Genomic DNA, 18,562 nt, shown 5'->3' with positions numbered 1-18,562 from the left:
GCGAATTAGAACCAAACTTGTAGACAAACTGTTAGTTTGTTAGCCAACAAGCCTGGGGCTGGTGAATCGACAAGGTGACGCCTATGCGAATTGGAACCAAACTTGTAACAAGGAGCCAACTTGTAGATTTGGTTTACAGTGTATGTACCAGTCGTCTTTAAAAGCTTACCAGACATAAAACTAACCTTAGTCACCAGCCTTCGTCCTTCTAGAAAACAAAGAACATCCGGCACGTGTTGATCTGGTGCTGTGAGCGACTCGCTCATGTCAGCCATGGCTAAATGGCTAATCCGATTGTGGTTGCAATATGAGTCGCCCTGTGTTCTGACTATAGTGTTAGACGCCCAATGTCACTCAAACCAGACTGTAACTACAGTGGTATATTCGATATGTAAGTGACTTTGGTTGCTATGTAAAACATTTGTGCGCTGGTTCATTATTTCTTTCATAAGGATATGTTAATCGATCAAACTTTTGGAATAGTTTGACCTACAAATGTTTATAGCCGCAGCTCATCAGCAAGCACACACTTGACGAAAATTAAGCTCCAGTCTATAGAATGCCGACTGTTCCTTGGATGAGCAACAATGATGCGGTGCAAAAGTCATATTTGCGTCAATTACCTAAGTAAACTTGTTATGTAACTGAAATAGCCACTCCCATGCTCTTTGTATTGATTATTAAATTTGCGCCGGGATGAACAATAGTCGTTATGTAATGCTTTTATACGGGAGGCTGCTGCAAAGAGAGGGCCAGGAATGAGGAAAGCCCCGATTAGAACCGGCAGGGTAAAATACATCACGACAACAACAACCACACATGTCCGAAGCTCCCAAACACACCTGTTATGACATGTGATGTGGAAGACATGAGCAAAAAAAAAAAACACTGTTTTCAGACATACTGGGCTGGCTATAGACTTTGGCTCAGTCAGTCAAGCTCCTTTGCGGTCAAGATTTTCAAGGTCACCGATTTTAAACCAGTACTGACAATGGTGCCCAGCGGCATGCGGCGAAGAAGGCTGAAATGACAAAGGCGATATTTTTTTCCTAACAATATTGGTTGTTCGCTGTTCTTATCGCAATCGTTCGGAACGTTTGCTGTGCCAAACACTAACAGAGAGCTTGAGACATTTGTTCAGAGCTCTTGTAATGTGAAACGTGTGAAGATGCACAGCTGCTAACCTCAGGAACGCAACGTTATGGCTCGGTAAATATTTAACTTACATTCAGCAGCTGCATTCAGCTGCTAGCCTGCATGACAGAAAACTGTCATTTTTCAGTTGACTTGCCTACATAGACTGACTTTAAGCAAAAGGTGAAAATGAGATCATAACAGTGAGAGCGAAGTGCATAAACGTAGGAACTAGGAACCATGGGTGCAATGGGCGCACCTGCACCCACTGAATTTTTCAGTGGGTGCAGACAATGCATTCTGCAACCCACAATAATTGGAACAAAAGCCTCTTTTCTCATCAAAACCACGCCCATACAGCAGGACGAATTCAGGATATCATGTCATCTACCCAACATTGGTACTTCGAAACGGTGCTTACCTATTAATTGGATTCAAGATTCGTTACCAGTCATGTAGGTACACGGACTGACTAGGAACCAACGAATGGACTCCGGAGACGGAGTCTACGACAGAGATTTTATTTAATAGAAATATCTGACGTATGTAGGCTCTTCGTTTCAGTGACTAGTTTGTTTTTTCTTCGAAGATTCTGAGAGTCAACAAGCTCGTCTCATAAATCATTTGAAGCGTAGGTACTGGAACCTCGGCTGTTTTCCTGTTTTGATGTCGTTTTTTTTTCTGCACACCGTTTAAACGATGCCAAATGTTTTTTTTTTTCAAAGGCCAAAAGTATAAAGTATTTTTCTCTCGAAAAACAAAATCGATAAGAATGTTTTTAATCTTTTCTCAGACCAACATATTCATTCAAAAAAGACATAAACATAGCAACTGCACACAGTCGACAATCCTCTGCTATCACCGGGTGCTGTCACCTATACTATATCGTGACAGACTCGTGCTGCCACCTAGACCGTTTGAGTAGCCACTTTCACTGCCCAGCAGCGGGGTCATCTGCTCCTGGGTGGCCTCCATCGACGTCCGGCGAACCTGCCAACAAATCGTCACATACATTCATTTTATATCTAAAACAAAATATCTGTGCCATTGGATACATCGGCGACCCTCCACTTTGTTGAACTGATCATTCAACATGGCAGGGGAACACATGAAACTATTGAAATCGAAAACCACTAGGTATATAGTCAAATCAATGCTATCTCCCACTGAGTTGAGTTCACAATTGTACGTTACAAGGGAATAGCTGACAACTGCTTTATCAAAGTAAAAAAAAAAAAATCGTCAGATACATGTACATTTCTTTATTTATCGGAGGATGATAAAATGGTACCTAATGCAAGACGTGAACCTGAACAGTTTTGCAAGGCATGTGGGAATGTTCCCAATACAGTGCGGTCATTATATATGCAAATAAGTGCAAAATGTTTCAAGCATGCTTTTATGTTTTCTTTTATACGAAAGAACGCAACGTAAGATCTTTGAAAAACACTTTTGGTATTTGGAGAGGCCTGTGACAGATATCTTGCATCTTTGAAAATATGTATTTGTCAGAGTTTTGCATTTTATTCCTACTTTATGAAAGGCGTTCATGAATTTACTTGTGATGCCTTGACTCTGACCTTGTCGCCAATGTCGGAGTCGGGCAGCTCGGAGAGTTTCCTGACCTGCTGGTCGTAGCCGGCGGGCACGGCTACCCGGGGGCCGCTGGAGCGGGTCAGACTCTCTCGACGGCCGGTCCTGCGGCACGGGGCGACATCGGGGGTCACAGAGGTGCTGAAGAAGACGCTCAAGGTGGTGGTGGACGATGATAATGGGGGGTGAGAATTCGTGCGAGTTGTTATTTAGCGCGGTCACATGTTGGGGTCACTCCAAACCCGTCAAGGTGATTTAGGATCAGGTGATGACGTGAGTACCTACGCGCTGCTTTGATGATATATACAAAGTGTTATAATATAGATACCTGGGGCATTCCACGATAGATCGTACCACTTTTTTCCAATTTGACACCCTCATCTCTCGGATTTTAACGATAATTGGTCTAAGGGGTAATCAGGGGCTCTGAATCCTCCTGTAACAATTTCAGGCTTATCAGACGAGTGGTTTTTGAGTTATAGTGTATAACATGTTTTGGATCTTGCGTTGCAGCCCCAAGTTTGGCGGGCTGTAACTCTAAGACGGATAATCCAAATGCCAAATGCTATACGGCATTGAACTTGCATTGAAACAAAGAATAATATGCATTTTTAAAATTTTGAAATATATACTATTTTTTATATATAACACCTCGAGTTTCCTTTCATTTGCATTTTTATGCCTTTGGGACCAAATTTTTTTGAATTTTTATTTGCTTAAAAGCATATTTGGATCATTTTTAAGCAGTATGCAAAAAATCAGGAAGGTGTTCTTTCTATAAATGTACTTATTTTGCGTCACCGTAATGGTCTCGAATTGTGATTTTGGAAGAGAGCCTACAAATGGTGTGGTAAAGCTGCCTAGTGACATCACTGGTTACTGAAAGTTCAATTGAAGTCATTTTTGCCTCACTTTTGCGTTGTTGACCTTGCGTGACGTCATTCGTACGTCACTAGGGTCATAAGAGTTTTTCGTCAATAACTCTCGATCAAATTGAGCTAGAGAGACGGGAAGGCTACCAATGGACTCGGGAAGACCTTGCGAATCGAATGATGTGCAAAATGATCTCATTCACCCAGCTTCGTGGCCTGACCCGACTGTTAACCATCTCTGTAGCGGCGCTGTTAGTCCAGCGCCGCGCTGGTTGGCTTTGCCGCGGACTCGGGGCGGTCACGTGATGCCCGGGGGCTGGCTGCCGGCTGGGCCGCCCGGTCGGGGCGCGGAGCCAAATACACGGCAGTGTGCTTACCCGAGGTCAGCGACTTAAGCTGACTTCACCAGAACAAGCAGTATACCATTCGACGCGCCGGAGCTAGGCAAACACAAAGATGCTAAAATCGCGGCTCTGCGACCATTTGTTGCGAAGTTATCTATCAAAAACCGGACCCGTAATTTTGGGTCACTTGAAATGACCTCAGGGGTTACCAATGAACCCGAGACCTTAAAATTTGGTATCATTCGATGCATCTTGTAACGGCGCACATGCTCGTTTTTTCCGCAAGGTTCTAGCTCCATTAGAGGCGAAACGGCGAGCTGGGGTCGTACCGACCCCCCGGAAACCCATTTTGTATACATTTAAATGAGGAACTTATGGAAAGAACACCTTTCTAATTTTTTGCATGTCGATTTTAAAGGACCTGAGGTTTATTTTGAAGAAATAAAAATGGCAAAAATTTTGGTCCCAAGGGCCATTATAGACAATTTAAAAAAATACTACGACTTTTTTCAATATGTAAAGCTTTTCTTTCCAATTTTAAAAATACTGTATTTATCTTTGATTCATCGTTAATTCAAAGCTGTTTACCGTTTGTTGCTTGCTTAGCTCGTTTTTGAGTTATAGCTCATCAAACTCACCCTTACAATCTGAAGTTAAGAAAATATTATGCAATGTAACTCAAAAAGTTTTCATCTGAGAAGTCTGATATTTTGGCAGGTGTTTTTGGAGCCTATGATTACCCCTTGTACCAATTTTCATTCAAATCTGAGAGATGAGGGTGACGGGCCTGGTACGATCTATCGTGGAATGCCCCACCTATAGGTACCTCATGATGAATCTTAGGTACATATCATAAAAAAACTTTGCGAATGATACATCAAATATCACTGATATGACCCATAACACAATGATAAGAAGATTATTATTCGCGTGTCGCTGCTTGGTTTTTAAGATCAGTTGTTTGCATCACATAATCTGTATTGCATTATTCCGACCGCACCTTCGTAATGCTTCGTGAGAGCTTACTACGCTCTGCTTGCTCTTCGTGGCTTGTCTTTTAAAGCCGATGCAGCATCCACGTCTATTGTCCACCGGATAGGCTTGAACGTTTCTTAAAGCCGTATATATTCACTTCAGTCTAAGGGTATTTTGAGTACTTATGTTCCGTCTTCCATGATGAATGAGGAAATGTCATGAGGGCATATGAAGCTATAGGAGCCTGAATGAGCTATCGCTGGAAGAATAGTGATAATCGGTACCTTTGGACCCACTCGTCCACCCAGTTACAGTTTACTGACCTGACTACCCCGCGACCGCCTGGGGGGGGCGGGGGGTCGGATCCGACCCCCCCTCCGTTTTTCTGGAATAACTCAAGAACCGCTTACGCTATCAACTTGAAACTTGGCCTTCTCCCCCATCAATTTGACGTCTTCTGTGTACTTTTTAACCCTCGCCCGCACATGGGGGGGGGGGGTGGTTGCCACCCCCCCCCCCAGGTAGTCTTTCTGCTCTGCACTCAACATTTTTAGAGCTAGAAGGCTGATTTTTCGTATAGCTGCTCCTCTATCCTTTCTTGATGTCCACTGAAAATTTCAAGTTTCTGTGATTTTTGGTTTCGGAGATATGACCTTGTTTTTCAGGTCATGTCATGACCCAAATGGCCAATTCTCAACATCTTGCGCTTGCCATGGGCCTTGTGAGCTTTTGACACCCTGATTTCGGCCTTTTTTGTCAGTCTTACCTCCCACCTATCATGGAACATGTTGTTCGACGATGTACAGGGGTCAAGGTCAGGGTTAAGGTCAACCTAGGTCATCTAAGATAATTGCGTTTTAGGCAAGCTGAATTTACTTTTTGTGAAGTTTTTTGACTGCATTCTTGGTAAAAGCTTCTCAGATCAAGATTTCATGTAATATGGACCCAAAAACAATCGGTGCACACATCAGTATACACACAGACACACACAGACATACAAACATATATAATTGACCTTGACCTAACTTGACCTGAAATGACCTCAGCAGCAAAACTCTGGTCGGGTAGTGTGACAAAGAGGTTCTAGCTGGCTTGGCACCAGAAAACAGCATCGTCATCGGTATTTGATAAGCAGCGCACTTGATATCCAACGGTGACCCAAAAAAGCAACATTTTTTAGTTTAACCTGACCTGGAAGGTCAATGACTGACCTGAGAAGGTAAAACTGGGTATCATTGGATTCGTCTCTTCCCAAAGAATCTTTTTGGTCTTTACTGCTAAGCTCTATCTCCAACAGGAACGAAATGGCGCGGGGGGGGGGGTGACAACCACCCCCCCCCCCATGTGCGTTCTAGGATGGGAAAATGGCATGTGCGGGCGAGGGTTAAGAAAAAATTTCCATTTTTTTAGATATATCGATTTTAGTGATGTAACTACATGGCGTTTTTAGTCAAAAAGTGGTAAATGTGTAAAAAATCGCCAAAAATCAGGGTTTAAAGCAAATTGCAAATTAAAGGAAGGGTGCCACCTTCCGAAATTTTTGTTCTATGAATCTATTTTACTTATTTGAATTTTTAGACGTGGTTAGCGCGTCCACAATATACAAAAAACCGAAACATTGCATTTAATACATTGGCCAAAAAAAAGATCGTTGTTTATATCACCACTACAACTCAAGGTCGTTTGATGTGGCAGCTAGGACGGCTGGCATATCCTGTTGTCATGGCAACATATCATTCTGCCATTTGCATTGATGGCGCAACTGAGACAAAAAGATGAACAAATAAAAAGGAAGAAGATAACATGATTTGAACTAAGTTGTAGGTAACCAAGTAGGTAACTGTTGGCCATATTTCATCATCAAATAAGAACATCAAATAAGTCGAGTAAAGGTTTTTCCTTTACAATGCTTAAGAGATCTATGGAACCCTTCACCCTTCATGCAACTTACTAGAAAAACTTCACAATTAAAATTTTAAAACTTAAGTGTATACCATAAAGAAAAAATATACCCTTTCAAAATGATAAAACATGCTTCAAAAGTATAACTTTCATACATACCTTTGCTGATTTCATGTTTTATAAAATACCCTTAACACGACGAGGAAATAGTGCTGAAGATTTTTGCCTGCCCGAATGCTGGCAGCAAAACTCGCAAATGATAACTTCACGTGCGGATTCAATGCTGACCGTCTCGAGCATAGGTAAGTGAAGCCGGTTTTTAGGTTCATGTGAGGCTAATCTTGTAAAAACTGCGTTGTGTCCAAAAGGTGGCACCCTTCCTTTAAGGACATGAATAGACGCAGCTCAACGAGTTCTTTAAAATGGCTATCTCGGATTTTCCATAAAATGTGTTTTTCACCCCTAAAAAATTCAAAAAACTACATTTTTTGGAAAACAGCTAATAAAATCCAAAATTTTGAGAGTTTCCAAAAACCCGGAAAATATGTTATAGAGCTCTATTAGAACATTAGATGTCCCAAATTTCAACTTTCTATCTTGATTTTTGACCCCCAAATTGTAAAAAATAGCTCCAACATGCATAGGGCATGGTGACGTCATACGCATTTTCGTGAATTAGAGGCACTTCTGAACATTGCATGTGAAAATAAATGGCACCACTAGATTCCTGGGACAAAGCTCGTCTAGAAAAGTGCATTTTTATGTCAAAAATAAAAAGTTGAAAAAATGACCTTTTTTTCTCAGCCCTCGTTTAGTTATGTATGGTATAAATGATTTTTTATGCTTTCAATGCACACTTACCACCAGCACAGTGACTTGGGGTCACATATACCTAACCATTACCATCGGATTCGGCGTGAAAAATAAGCCATAAAACATGTGTCGCACGCCCATGTAGCAGAAAGTGAAAACCGTGACCTTTCGTGACCTGACCTGACCTTGACCCGTACTTAGTATGACCCCTATACGCACATGGTACCTTCACTAGGCCTTTGTGGTCATTTTTGGTGAGTTTCGAGCAGCAGCTATCGATTCCGCTGTCCGTAAGCCTAATCATGCAAAACCCCAGAATTTGACCTTTGACCTGACCTTGACCCGAAAGTTGACCTCAATCTCAAAATCTTAAGAGTGCTTTGGGAAGGGAAGGTCTCGTAGAGACCTTTTGAACGCCGCCTCGCGGGGCTCGATGCGACCATTGGTTCTCGAGATAACAGGGGGGGGGTCGGATCCGACCCCCCCCCCCCAGGCTGTCGTGGGTACGGAAATAGCCCAGGCGGTGCCGGGCTATACTCAGACCTGTCGTGTGTTGCTCTCTGAATTCGCCTGCGCTGTCACTAGGTAAAATCCCAACCTCATCCGCTTCAGACTGGTTCGCAGCTCTGTGCGTCCGGCATGGTTTTGCGTCAAAACTACAATAATTAGCTGTATTTTAGCCAAATAACAGTGCATTCCGCTTAGCGTATAATCTTGTGCTGCAAACTCGGGTGTTAGCAGGTTCTAGATGTGCGAGAGAGCATGACGTAAAACTATAGCATAGCTGGGCCCTGACATAGGCACTTCAAGCATCTTGGAATGTTGTGCTCGATGAGATCAGGACGTGTTGAGACCGTGTTTAGATTCTTCTTTGACGTAAAGGTTGATAAGGCGGTGCCTATGTTCTCTTTACTTCGCTTGCACGCAGGCTCGTGCATGTAATGAGTAATCCATGGATGCACGATGCACATGCCATATCATTTCTATCATCTCTTATTTGAGATATCATTGTTTATTTCAAGCTAACAGCCCCGCTCCCCGGCTCGTGGCCATTGGCCTGTCCAATAGCTTGGTCTGGCGATAGTCGAGGTGCTGGAAACCTCCTCCCCTCCCTCCAATACTGACCTGTCTATCAGCTGAGACGGGCGATTGTCAAGCCCCCTCCCCTCCCCTCCGCCACTAACCTGTCCATCAGCTGCGACGGGCGGTAGTCGAGCGGCAGGAAGTCCTCGGGCAGCTCTCCGATCTCCTGCAGCGCCGGTGAGCTGAGAGCAGCGGCCACACAGGCGGCCAGCAACACGAGCACAAACACCAGCGCCACGCCGACCGTGATCATGATGGCCGTGGTCACCTGGAAGCCGCGCTCTCGCTCCTGCTCTCCGCGGTCATCATCACTGCCGACGCTGACAAACTCGTCTGGCGGATATGGGGGGAGGGGACGCTGGTGATGAGCGTTGGGTGAGAGGTGGAAGTGCGATTGTGAACATAGCTGCTTCATGGATCAAAGAACATTTGGCTTTAGTGGCTTTTTAATTTAACTCATTTAAATTAAATCATTTAACGTTTATTCATTTAAACAAAATCGACGGTAGCAATAAATGATGTAGGATATGTAAGATATCGATATGCATACTAAGATGAAGAGGACTCTTCAATTTTCATGGCTCCGATTGGAAGATATCGAGAATCAACCCAACTAAACATCATTTTGAACCCACTTTAAAAATGTAAATACTATTTGTAAGTTAAAAAGGTTGTTAATCAGTGTTTTGCATTATCTATTTTCTGACTTTAGCACTTGAATCAGTAAACAATAGCTGTATGCAGTTTCATCCATAAGCCGATGGAAATAGTTTGCCATGCAAAAGTTGGCTCACACGAGTTACTTGATCCAGTTTCTTCATGAGAACCACCTTCGTGACATCTCATCACAGTTAGTTGTTATTACTCAATCATGTTTCACGACATATTGCAACACGTCATGACACTTATTGAGATCGTCTTCTCTCAGAGCTTTTCCATTTTAATGAAACCATCTAAGCGTTAGAAATGTTACCTGTTTTAATGTCGTTTTACCGCTTCTCAAACAGTTCGCTGAAGTTCCTTTATCTTTATTCAGATAGCGATCAACACGCCAGGGCGGTCCGAAAATGTGGCGCCATGGGTATTTTTAATCGCCTTTGGATCCGTGGAAATCCAGCTGGTTTGGCCAACCACCTTGAGTGCATGGCCTGAGCTGAGGGCCATAACCGTCCTCAACTCTGGGAATCCACTAAGCCAACTGTTGGGAGGATTAGGCATTACGCAGGTGCCATGGGAGTTGACGTCTTGGTGACAGAAAGCAGAGCGCAAGACAGCTGCAATCCTATTGTAATCTGCAGGGATGAGCTCGGATAGCCGGATCTGTCTCACTGCCGGACGCATCATGGGACAGCCGGCAGATGCACATCAGTGGCTGGCTGAGCGTTGTCCTTCGGCTAACGTAGCTCTTTTATGTAACAAACGGAACATCTGGATACAGCCTAGAATGTAAACATCTGCGACACTTACCAAAGATCCTTGAGGCATCAATTTTTAGACTATTTACTGATAAGCGTTAGTCTAAAACGAGTATAGCTGCAATCGTCCCGAAAAAGCTATACAATTTAAATGATGCCACACGTTATACAATACACAGCGATGGCTCAATTGAATCGATAACAATGAAAAGTGCTCTCTGATTCTCTTGTGAATACCTACTTCATTACAATTAGTCACTTTTTATGGACTGAAATAAAATTAGATCTGTTCCTGCTCGATGTCACCGCGTGTCAAGGTCAAGGGTCGCTCTCGAGCACAATAACAAACGCCAATGAGGACGTCGACATGATGAACATGCGTGTGTCCCATCCCAAAATAATTGTCTACGAGTATGAGTAGCGGAAATATAATGTCCGGCAAGATGGACACTCACTAATCGATGGCCAGTTGATGACTGTGCGGCAAGCCCGTGGCCACATTAGACCACAATACCTGACAATGATTTTACACGAACCAACACAATCACGTATACTTTCGAGCATTGGTCATTAAAAGGTTCAAAGAAACCAAATACAAAAATAAGCGTCAATCATGATGATTAAAACTATAGACACTTAAATATACATACTTGTACTTTGGGGCATTTCATACCTCACACTCCTGAATTTCGTATAACATGCATGCGGCATGCATGGGAAGGCGATTCCTCAGATCACGTTTATTCAATCACTGTGCAAGTGATTTCAAGAACCTAAGCTTCAGTCCCGGAAGCCTCACTTATAAAGCACCGTTGGATGTGCGTGAGGAAGAACACTTATAACCTGAAAAACATTATACGATGAGAAATAAGAATTTCATCCTAATATTACGCATCAGACGTGAGATGGCTGAACGGTGTCGGAAGAAGACGGTCTATAATTACTGATCACTGCTGATCATATTTTCAGATCAGCGTTGCGTGCACATCACGCGCAGGTCCTTGCGAGGACGTCGGGTAATTGCGGTTGTGGAAGTGGAAAGTACGAGCCAATGCCACTGGGGCACCCACGATACCCGTATAGGTGCGCGAGCCTTGCATGCAGCCCCGCAGCACCCAGTGATGGAGGCGGGGGGCAGTAGCGGTGCGTGTTATGAAAGCTGGTGATGAAGTCATCTGGATAGAGAGATTCCAATAATACGAGGCAGACTGGGAAGTTGGGAGACTACAGGACAGGAACGGCCAGCTCCTGGAGATGCGAAACAGGCACGCAAACACTTATCCAGTAGCATGCAACTTTTTAGAAACGGGCATCGTGCATATGCACATATGTGTTGTGGGTGGAAAATTTTCAACTAAGGAGCATTTTAAATATGCTTGAATTACTGTAAAAAAGCACACAATTTTAGCAATCATGCAAAACAAAATTCACTTTAATGAAAATAAAACTAAACATACGACAACTTACATGTTTTCAGGGCCTCCTTTGCAACAGCAGGAACAAAGTGCTCTGTGAAGGGGGAAACATACCATTCGTTATCAATAAAGTTATTAACAGGTAACGACGTGCTTCATATCAGGCGGTGGTATGTTAGATAACGATTATTGTGAGCGCAGTTACAACACACACACCCGGCGCAAATTATTCCCCAGTGCAGTGGCCAGATATCGGTCATATTTAGTCTCCCAATTTCAGTTAGCTAGCATCCCCATCCGTGGGAAAATGAGGCATTGTGCGGCTCAGACGCCATATAGCGCTATGCAGAGAGGTTTGGCGGAGGACTTACTGTTCCTCATATAGACAAGGGCTTCAACAGTGTCTTCAATGCCGATGATCGAATCGTCTGGCCGCTCAGGAAGTGCGTACATATCGATTAGGAGCTGTCAAAAAACCATGGTTTATATCAAAGATGGCTTGAATGTCAAGCTGAACGAAAGGCTAAATTGAAGCTAGTCGTGAGTTGCAGCCAGAAGGTAGCTTAAAACTGCAACTAAAAGGAAGTATTATGCATGAAACCTAACTTATACTTTTATATGATTGTTAGCAAGGTCATGGTGGGCTGGTGCACATACCGAATCTTTGAGCCATCCGATCATGCTGGTGTAGAACATTCTAGTCATCTTGCGCCGCTTAGAGTCCTCAGCGACATGCGATATTACAGAAAGCAGACACTTGAGAAAACTGACAACAGCAGTCACACCGGTCAGTTATGTGGTTGCAAATTTCATTCCATTAATGTCTTCAATAAATACTGATTTTTGTTAGTGAGCTACAGCTGCAAGGAAAGATAACCAATTAATAAGATGCAATTGCGGAAATGAAAGCTACTCAGAAGTTTGAATGCGATGTGTGTTACATCTAAGCAGCATATTCCATTCCGTTAGAGCACTCACTTTTTCATAGTTGACAGCATTTTTCGCTCTTTCACAGGATATCGCTTCTCATCAAAGAATTTGATGCTTGCTGGACCTTCGTCATCAGCAGGGAACAAGTTCGGTGGACGCATGGCCTGTATAGCGTCAAAATAATCCAGTGGCCCTGTCAAAACAGCACCACATACAGCCTAAAATGCTCGAGCAGCTTAACCCTCGCCCGCACATGCCATTTTCCCATCCTAGAACGCACATGGGGGGGGGGGGGTGGTTGCCACCCCCCGCGCCATTTCGTTCCTGTTGGAGATAGAGCTTAGCAGTAAAGACCAAAAAGATTCTTTGGGAAGAGACGAATCCAATGATACCCAGTTTTACCTTCTCAGGTCAGTCATTGACCTTCCAGGTCAGGTCAAACTAAAAAATGTTGCTGTTTTGGGTCACCGTTGGATATCAAGTGTGCTGCTTATCAAATACCGATGACGATGCTGTTTTCTGGTGCCAAGCCAGCTAGAACCTCTTTGTCACACTACCCGACCATAATTTTGCTGCTGAGGTCATTTCAGGTCAAGTTAGGTCAAGGTCAATTATATGTGTTTGTATGTCTGTGTGTGTCTGTGTGTATACTGATGTGTGCACCGATTGTTTTTGGGTCCATATTACATGAAATCATGATCTGAGAAGCTTTTACCAAAAATGCAGTCAAAAAACTTCAAAAAAAGTAAATTCAGCTTGCCTAAAACGTAATTATCTTAGGTGACCTAGGTTGACCTTGACCCTGACCTTGACCCCTGTACATCGTCGAACAACATGTTCCATGATAGGTAGGAGGTAAGACTGGCAAAAAAGGCCGAAATCAGGGTGTCAAAAGCTCATAAGGCCCATGGCAAACGCAAGATGTTGAGAATTGGCCATTTGGGTCATGACATGACCTGAAAAACAAGGTCATATCTCCGAAACCAAAAATCACAGAAACTTGAAATTTTCAGTGGACATCAAGAAAGGATAGAGGAGCAGCTATACGAAAAATCAGCCTTCTATCTCTAAAAATGTTGAGTGCAGAGCAGAAAGACTACCTGGGGGGGTGGTAACCACCCCCCCCCCCCCCATGTGCGGGCGAGGGTTAACAAGTGAAATGTCGATATGGCGTCATTTTTTTAGCATGACAAAGGAATAATTGCTTTTCATTGCAACTTGAAGTGCAAGAAAAAAAGGTAAAGATATTAACAATCTAATATTTGTAAACGTGATACAAATTTATCCGTGCCAGATTTATTATTGTGCTGTGAACGCATTCCCAATCTTATTTAACTTAGGAAGCATTATGCACAGTTGACTATAAAACACGATGTTTCTTTTTCCCAAGGCTCTTTTCCGTAGGTTGCCTGAAATGGTAGGCTGTGCCGCATCACACAGGCTGGGTAACGCAGCATGCTCCTGTAAACCTACGCTCATCCTTGACACGCAGATGAATCTGATGATGAATGTTCGGGGGAATGGCCTTTGTATCGGCTCTTAGATTTTGTGATAAGCATGGCACAACCTATCAATCCAGTTAACTGATGGCTAGTGAGGGGTAGAACATCACCATTTAGTCAAATGCACAAATAATTTTCGAAGAATAAATTTCTATGAGGAACCCACTTGATAAACTCGTAAAATCGAGCACACCTACCGTCCGGGTGAGCAGTGCCTGTCAGTGGTTGACAGATGCGATCCCATGCGTCTTTCTGGTAACTTTTAGCCGCCGCCATGAGCGCAATCGATATATTGTTCTTGAATACTTGATGAGGCTCAGAGGTTGTATTTTCAACCCCTCGAACTTCAGGTAGATAGACCTTTTCATTATATCTTAGTTTCCGTTCTTCGTTTGTCGTCGTTGCAATAGTTGGCTCCGTCAAAATCAATTCAACCTGTCTATGAGTGACATGTGTCTCGTGTTTTTCGTTCGTTTTTCTTACAACCCTATGACTTGCAATGGCAGGTCTTTTAAGCTCGGCATCATATGCAGTGTACTCGTAATCTGTAGTGTCTACTTCAGTTCCATCATATGAATGCAATTCTCCGAACACAGATATGGCTGTCATGCAGAAGATCACCCAATGCATGACACAGAAACATGTTTACGATAATTTACCATTACATATGCGAATGCTATTCACTTTCTGTCAATCAGACTACGGAAACTATTTGATATTTTGGCCCGCGCATCTCCGCTGATGTGAAAATGTGAAATAAGCGCATATTCACATTTGAAAAACAGCGGACATGCACGTGCCGTAGATTGGCAAGCAATGCCTGTTGCACAATATATTTTGAGTGTGAGTTAAAAGGTCACTATGTGGTTAGGTTAAAGGTAGTGTGCCAGCTTTCTTGGACCGTATGGAGTTAATGGCCCAGATAAGGAGAACCGGATTTTTAGAACTTATCCATACCTTCAAAACTCATGGAAACGTCTTAAATTCTTCAAATTTTGAGTACCCCAGTGCGAAATTCGCCCCGACGGGTTGTCGGTCGTACCCCAACCACATTTCACACCACTATGAACAATAAATGCACACACTGAAATCGCTATTACCGATATGCTCATCCAATCAAGTTTCGATAAACCCGTTCATCATCATCTCCTGCGGTTTCGAACACGCCTGTTAGGTGGCTTCTGATGCTCGTCGAGGTCGGAATTTCCAAATACGCGTGGTGCGTCGGGCCGCGCGCTCTGACTTCGGCCAAGAAAAATGCGTCAGCTGATCATTGTCATTTCTGCCACTTGCGTGTGGTGAAATGGGGTCATAACTTATAAGACGGCTTTTTCATATCAATTATTTTACATAAAATCATATTTCAAACCATAAATAATGTTCGACAGCCAAATAAAAGAAACAATACAATACGGGCTTACAGTTTAAGGCTCGACATTGTGTTGTCTACGATTAGACAGCTGATAACTCATTCCCGTACGTCGTATGGTCGTAACACTATAATGACCTTTGCTTATTGTCACAAGTGCGCCGCATTCGCGATTGTTGCCCGACGCCTGTTTGCAGGTGAGCCCACTACAGTTGTTATACATATCTAAAAACCGAAAAACTTTTAGGCGAAAAAGGCACTATTCCAGGCCCATTTTTGATTTTTTTTTGCGATATTCGGTAAAAACAGAAGCTTCTTATCCTAGGAAAAATAAAATGGGAAATCTTTCAAAGGTGGCACACTACCTTTAAAGTAACTACTTAAATTGTATGCCAATTTTTCTTTCACAACGTTTTAAGCGAATGTAATTACCTTTAATTTGGCGCATTGCTGTCGAAGAAGATTTGGGAACAAGTGCACTAGTATAAAAAGGACGATTTTCACCCAATTACGCCAATGTCATCAGGTACTGCTACGTTAAGTACGTACGTTAAAACGAGCACAGATGATAGGACAATGCTGATCAAATGTAATGATAAATCATATCAACGGTAAGTACGGCAAGGGAACGGAAATGGCTAATTTGTTTCGTGCATGATACCGTGCATATCGTCATTGTGCAATGGTCGTGTGAAAGGTGTCACGCCCATGATCAGTGACTTGTTCCGGATACGGACAGAAGTCTCGTTATGAGCGGATGCGGATGACTGTAGGATGGTCCGGGTAAATTTCGCTGACGCTTGATCACTTTAGCTATAGATATCAGTTGGATGTTTGATCTTTTGCCGTTGAGATGATTAACTAAGTGGATTTTAACGATGGCAAAACGGGCAGCAGCTTTCTGCACTGACTTCTTTTGATCTAAGCTTTGAGCAATTAGCGCTTAAAGCTGCTTCATTGTAAGGGTAAGTATCTAATGCGCACTGTTGTATTTTTCGAGCAGTTGCTGAACCCTAGGAAGATGCTATTAAATCATCCTCGCAGGACCACTGGTGCGCGTAGACCAATATTTCCGGGGTTTTCAATGAGCATTATCATAATTGACTTTGCGCTGCTAGCAGACGATGTCAACAGAGAAAAATGCAGCAAAATCCTTCCGTTGGTTTATTATTTTTGCGTAGAATATACTAAATACTCAATCCATTAATTTTTATGTCATTCTAACTATTTACTATTGCTCCTCGGATATCGGAAATCTTACACAATTCTCATGACTTTAAACGAAAAAGCTGAGCAAAGTCTAAGCTCACGGTACATATAATCTGACCGATTATGTCATCATTTGTCCGTTCCGATATTACACGGAGCGCTGGCCTTGGCAGGCCCTTCTCTTCCAGTTTTCGACTTTGATCCCTACCATGATGAAATGAGAAGCGACGAACGAATAGCAGCAGAAAGAAGGGAGAGGAGTGCACTGCTGTAGTTGCAGTCTGTATACAAGAAGCTGCTGATCAGAGCTCGAAGGACCGCTGAGGCGACCTTACTGACCACTCCGACGGCCCTGCTGACCGCTGTTACGATCCTCTGGCCGTTAGGTTGGTCTAGCTTGACCGCTGAGCTGACCCAAAGGGCGGCTGAGCTGACCTGACTGACCACTCTGGGGTGACCTCGAAGGAGCGATACAGACCACTCTCTTTTGTCCGCCCAGTTGCTGTGAATCTCTACCTGGGCGACTTCGTACCTTTTTGCTATAAATTATTTGCACGATAGTCTATGATGTTATTAGAACTACGCCAATTACTTTGAGCACTTCTAATAGCCAATCTCTTTTTGGATATAGATTATAACGACTTGTGACATCAAACATTTCAATAGGACCTCTTGCATTATACTAAACCACTGAGACTATACATTTTTACATAATAGCCTGCAAGGCGACTCTTTCATTCAAAGACCAGTTTTAAAACGTTGCATAATGACGCCATATATTGCGCACACTAATCTGCGTGTCTGCATGAACCGTAATATACAGTTCGGTATGCGTGTGTTTTAATTGGTGAGGCGCGCACAACCTTGTCCAGGCGTGAGGAAATGCCAGTTAGCTTAGCGGCAGATAGCGGGATGGTGCTGCCGCGCGAGGGTCAGCTGATCGCAGATGTGCATCACGGAGCGGGGCTTTTCCACGCAGAAACAGGTCATGTTATGTCCGCCCGCTACGTCCGGCACGAAGATAATTTCAGCTCATGGCACGACGACAAATACAGGTTTTTATCCCGTGTGTTTAATTCATAGCAGCGCGATAGCTGTTGCCGTGCATGCTAGAGCACTTCACGGATAGGCTTTTTAGGATCCGGCCCGGCCCATATCCGGCAAGTCATATCCAGATCCGCCCATTATCCGCCTTTCTTTGAATATCAGAATCCGGCCCACCCATGGCCCGTATTGCAGCCAAACTTCCAAAACATATCCGTAATAATCCGTTTCACCAATAACTGGTTTCACCAAAACTGGACTAACAAATTCAATCTAAGGGACCAGACAGCCATACATCTCACAGACCATCATGGTTCCAAAAACCATGCTTATAAACCTAAAACCACATGAAAATCACCACATTGGTAAACTAGGTATCAATTTTTAACTTCAATGTTAAATGTTAAAATTTTGATCCGTTTTGATCCGGGTTCAACCTTCAATTCCCAAATCCGGCCCGCCCATATCCGTTCTTTTTTAACAAATTTAGAATCCAATCCTATCCGGTCCGCGGATTTATCCGTGGATAACGGATTTATCCGGCCCATGAAGTGCTCTAGTGCATGCTGCAGGGAAAGCCCGGTTCGGAAAAAACGCACACCAAGAATAGTTAAATTCCAAAAGGACTCAAAATAATCCTGCAGTTACTGTCGTCGCACCCTAATGACTCAACAAACAAAAGATCGTTAAGTGGATCCATTGGGTGGCATAGAAACGAGACGTATCATTCTAGCCTACCATGCAAGCATTGGAGTGTCAATAGCCGTTTTCACGACGGCCATCTGGTACACATTTGGTGCACATCTGGTACAGATTAGGTGCAGACTTGATCAAATCAGGTTCAGTGTGTCTCTTAGCAGCTATCAGCTAGGGTTGCACTAACCGCTTATATGCCTGCTTTGTCATATTATCAGAGAGCATCATCAATTAAAACACTGAAATGAATTCATAAAATGAAGATA

At 43.3% G+C, this 18,562-nt stretch overlaps 1 protein-coding gene across 5 annotated transcripts; it reads right to left on the bottom strand.

The window, feature by feature from the left end:
- Window positions 1-1,897: 1,897 nt before the first annotated feature.
- On the bottom strand, window positions 1,898-14,764 carry LOC122384353. Of its 5 annotated transcripts, none has more exons than XM_043371694.1 (8): window positions 14,176-14,764; window positions 12,525-12,669; window positions 12,204-12,312; window positions 11,918-12,011; window positions 11,599-11,640; window positions 8,818-9,049; window positions 2,760-2,832; window positions 1,898-2,124 (listed from the first exon to the last, which is right to left on the bottom strand). In XM_043371694.1, the coding sequence occupies exons 1-8, from the start codon at window positions 14,606-14,608 to the stop codon at window positions 1,993-1,995; spliced, it is 1,260 nt and encodes a 419-aa protein (XP_043227629.1). In that variant the 5' UTR covers window positions 14,609-14,764; the 3' UTR covers window positions 1,898-1,992. The 5 variants fall into 5 exon arrangements, with proteins under 5 accessions (XP_043227629.1, XP_043227628.1, XP_043227631.1 ...); XM_043371693.1 differs by having other exon boundaries at window positions 2,715-2,832; window positions 14,176-14,761; XM_043371696.1 differs by having other exon boundaries at window positions 2,715-2,832; window positions 12,525-12,640; window positions 14,176-14,738.
- Window positions 14,765-18,562: the final 3,798 nt, after the last annotated feature.

This window comes from Amphibalanus amphitrite, unplaced genomic scaffold (assembly GCF_019059575.1).
Source record: "Amphibalanus amphitrite isolate SeventyFive unplaced genomic scaffold, NRLGWU_Aamphi_draft 000187F_arrow, whole genome shotgun sequence".
Lineage (NCBI taxonomy): Eukaryota > Metazoa > Arthropoda > Thecostraca > Balanomorpha > Balanidae > Amphibalanus > Amphibalanus amphitrite.
The sequence above is the reverse complement of the archived record's forward strand: the minus strand, read 5'-3'. Positions and strand labels throughout refer to the sequence as shown.

Bases quoted from the DNA above. Each gene is read 5' to 3' on its own strand.
- LOC122384353 (XM_043371693.1), bottom strand. From the start codon at position 14,608: ATGCATTGGGTGATCTTCTGCATGACAGCCATATCTGTGTTCGGAGAA. The intron at 12,670-14,175 runs GTAGGTGTGCTC...CTGTTTTGACAG, and splicing joins AGGCACTGCTCACCCGGACG to GGCCACTGGATTATTTTGAC. The intron at 11,641-11,917 runs GTAAGTCCTCCG...CCCCCTTCACAG, and splicing joins CCTTGTCTATATGAGGAACA to AGCACTTTGTTCCTGCTGTT.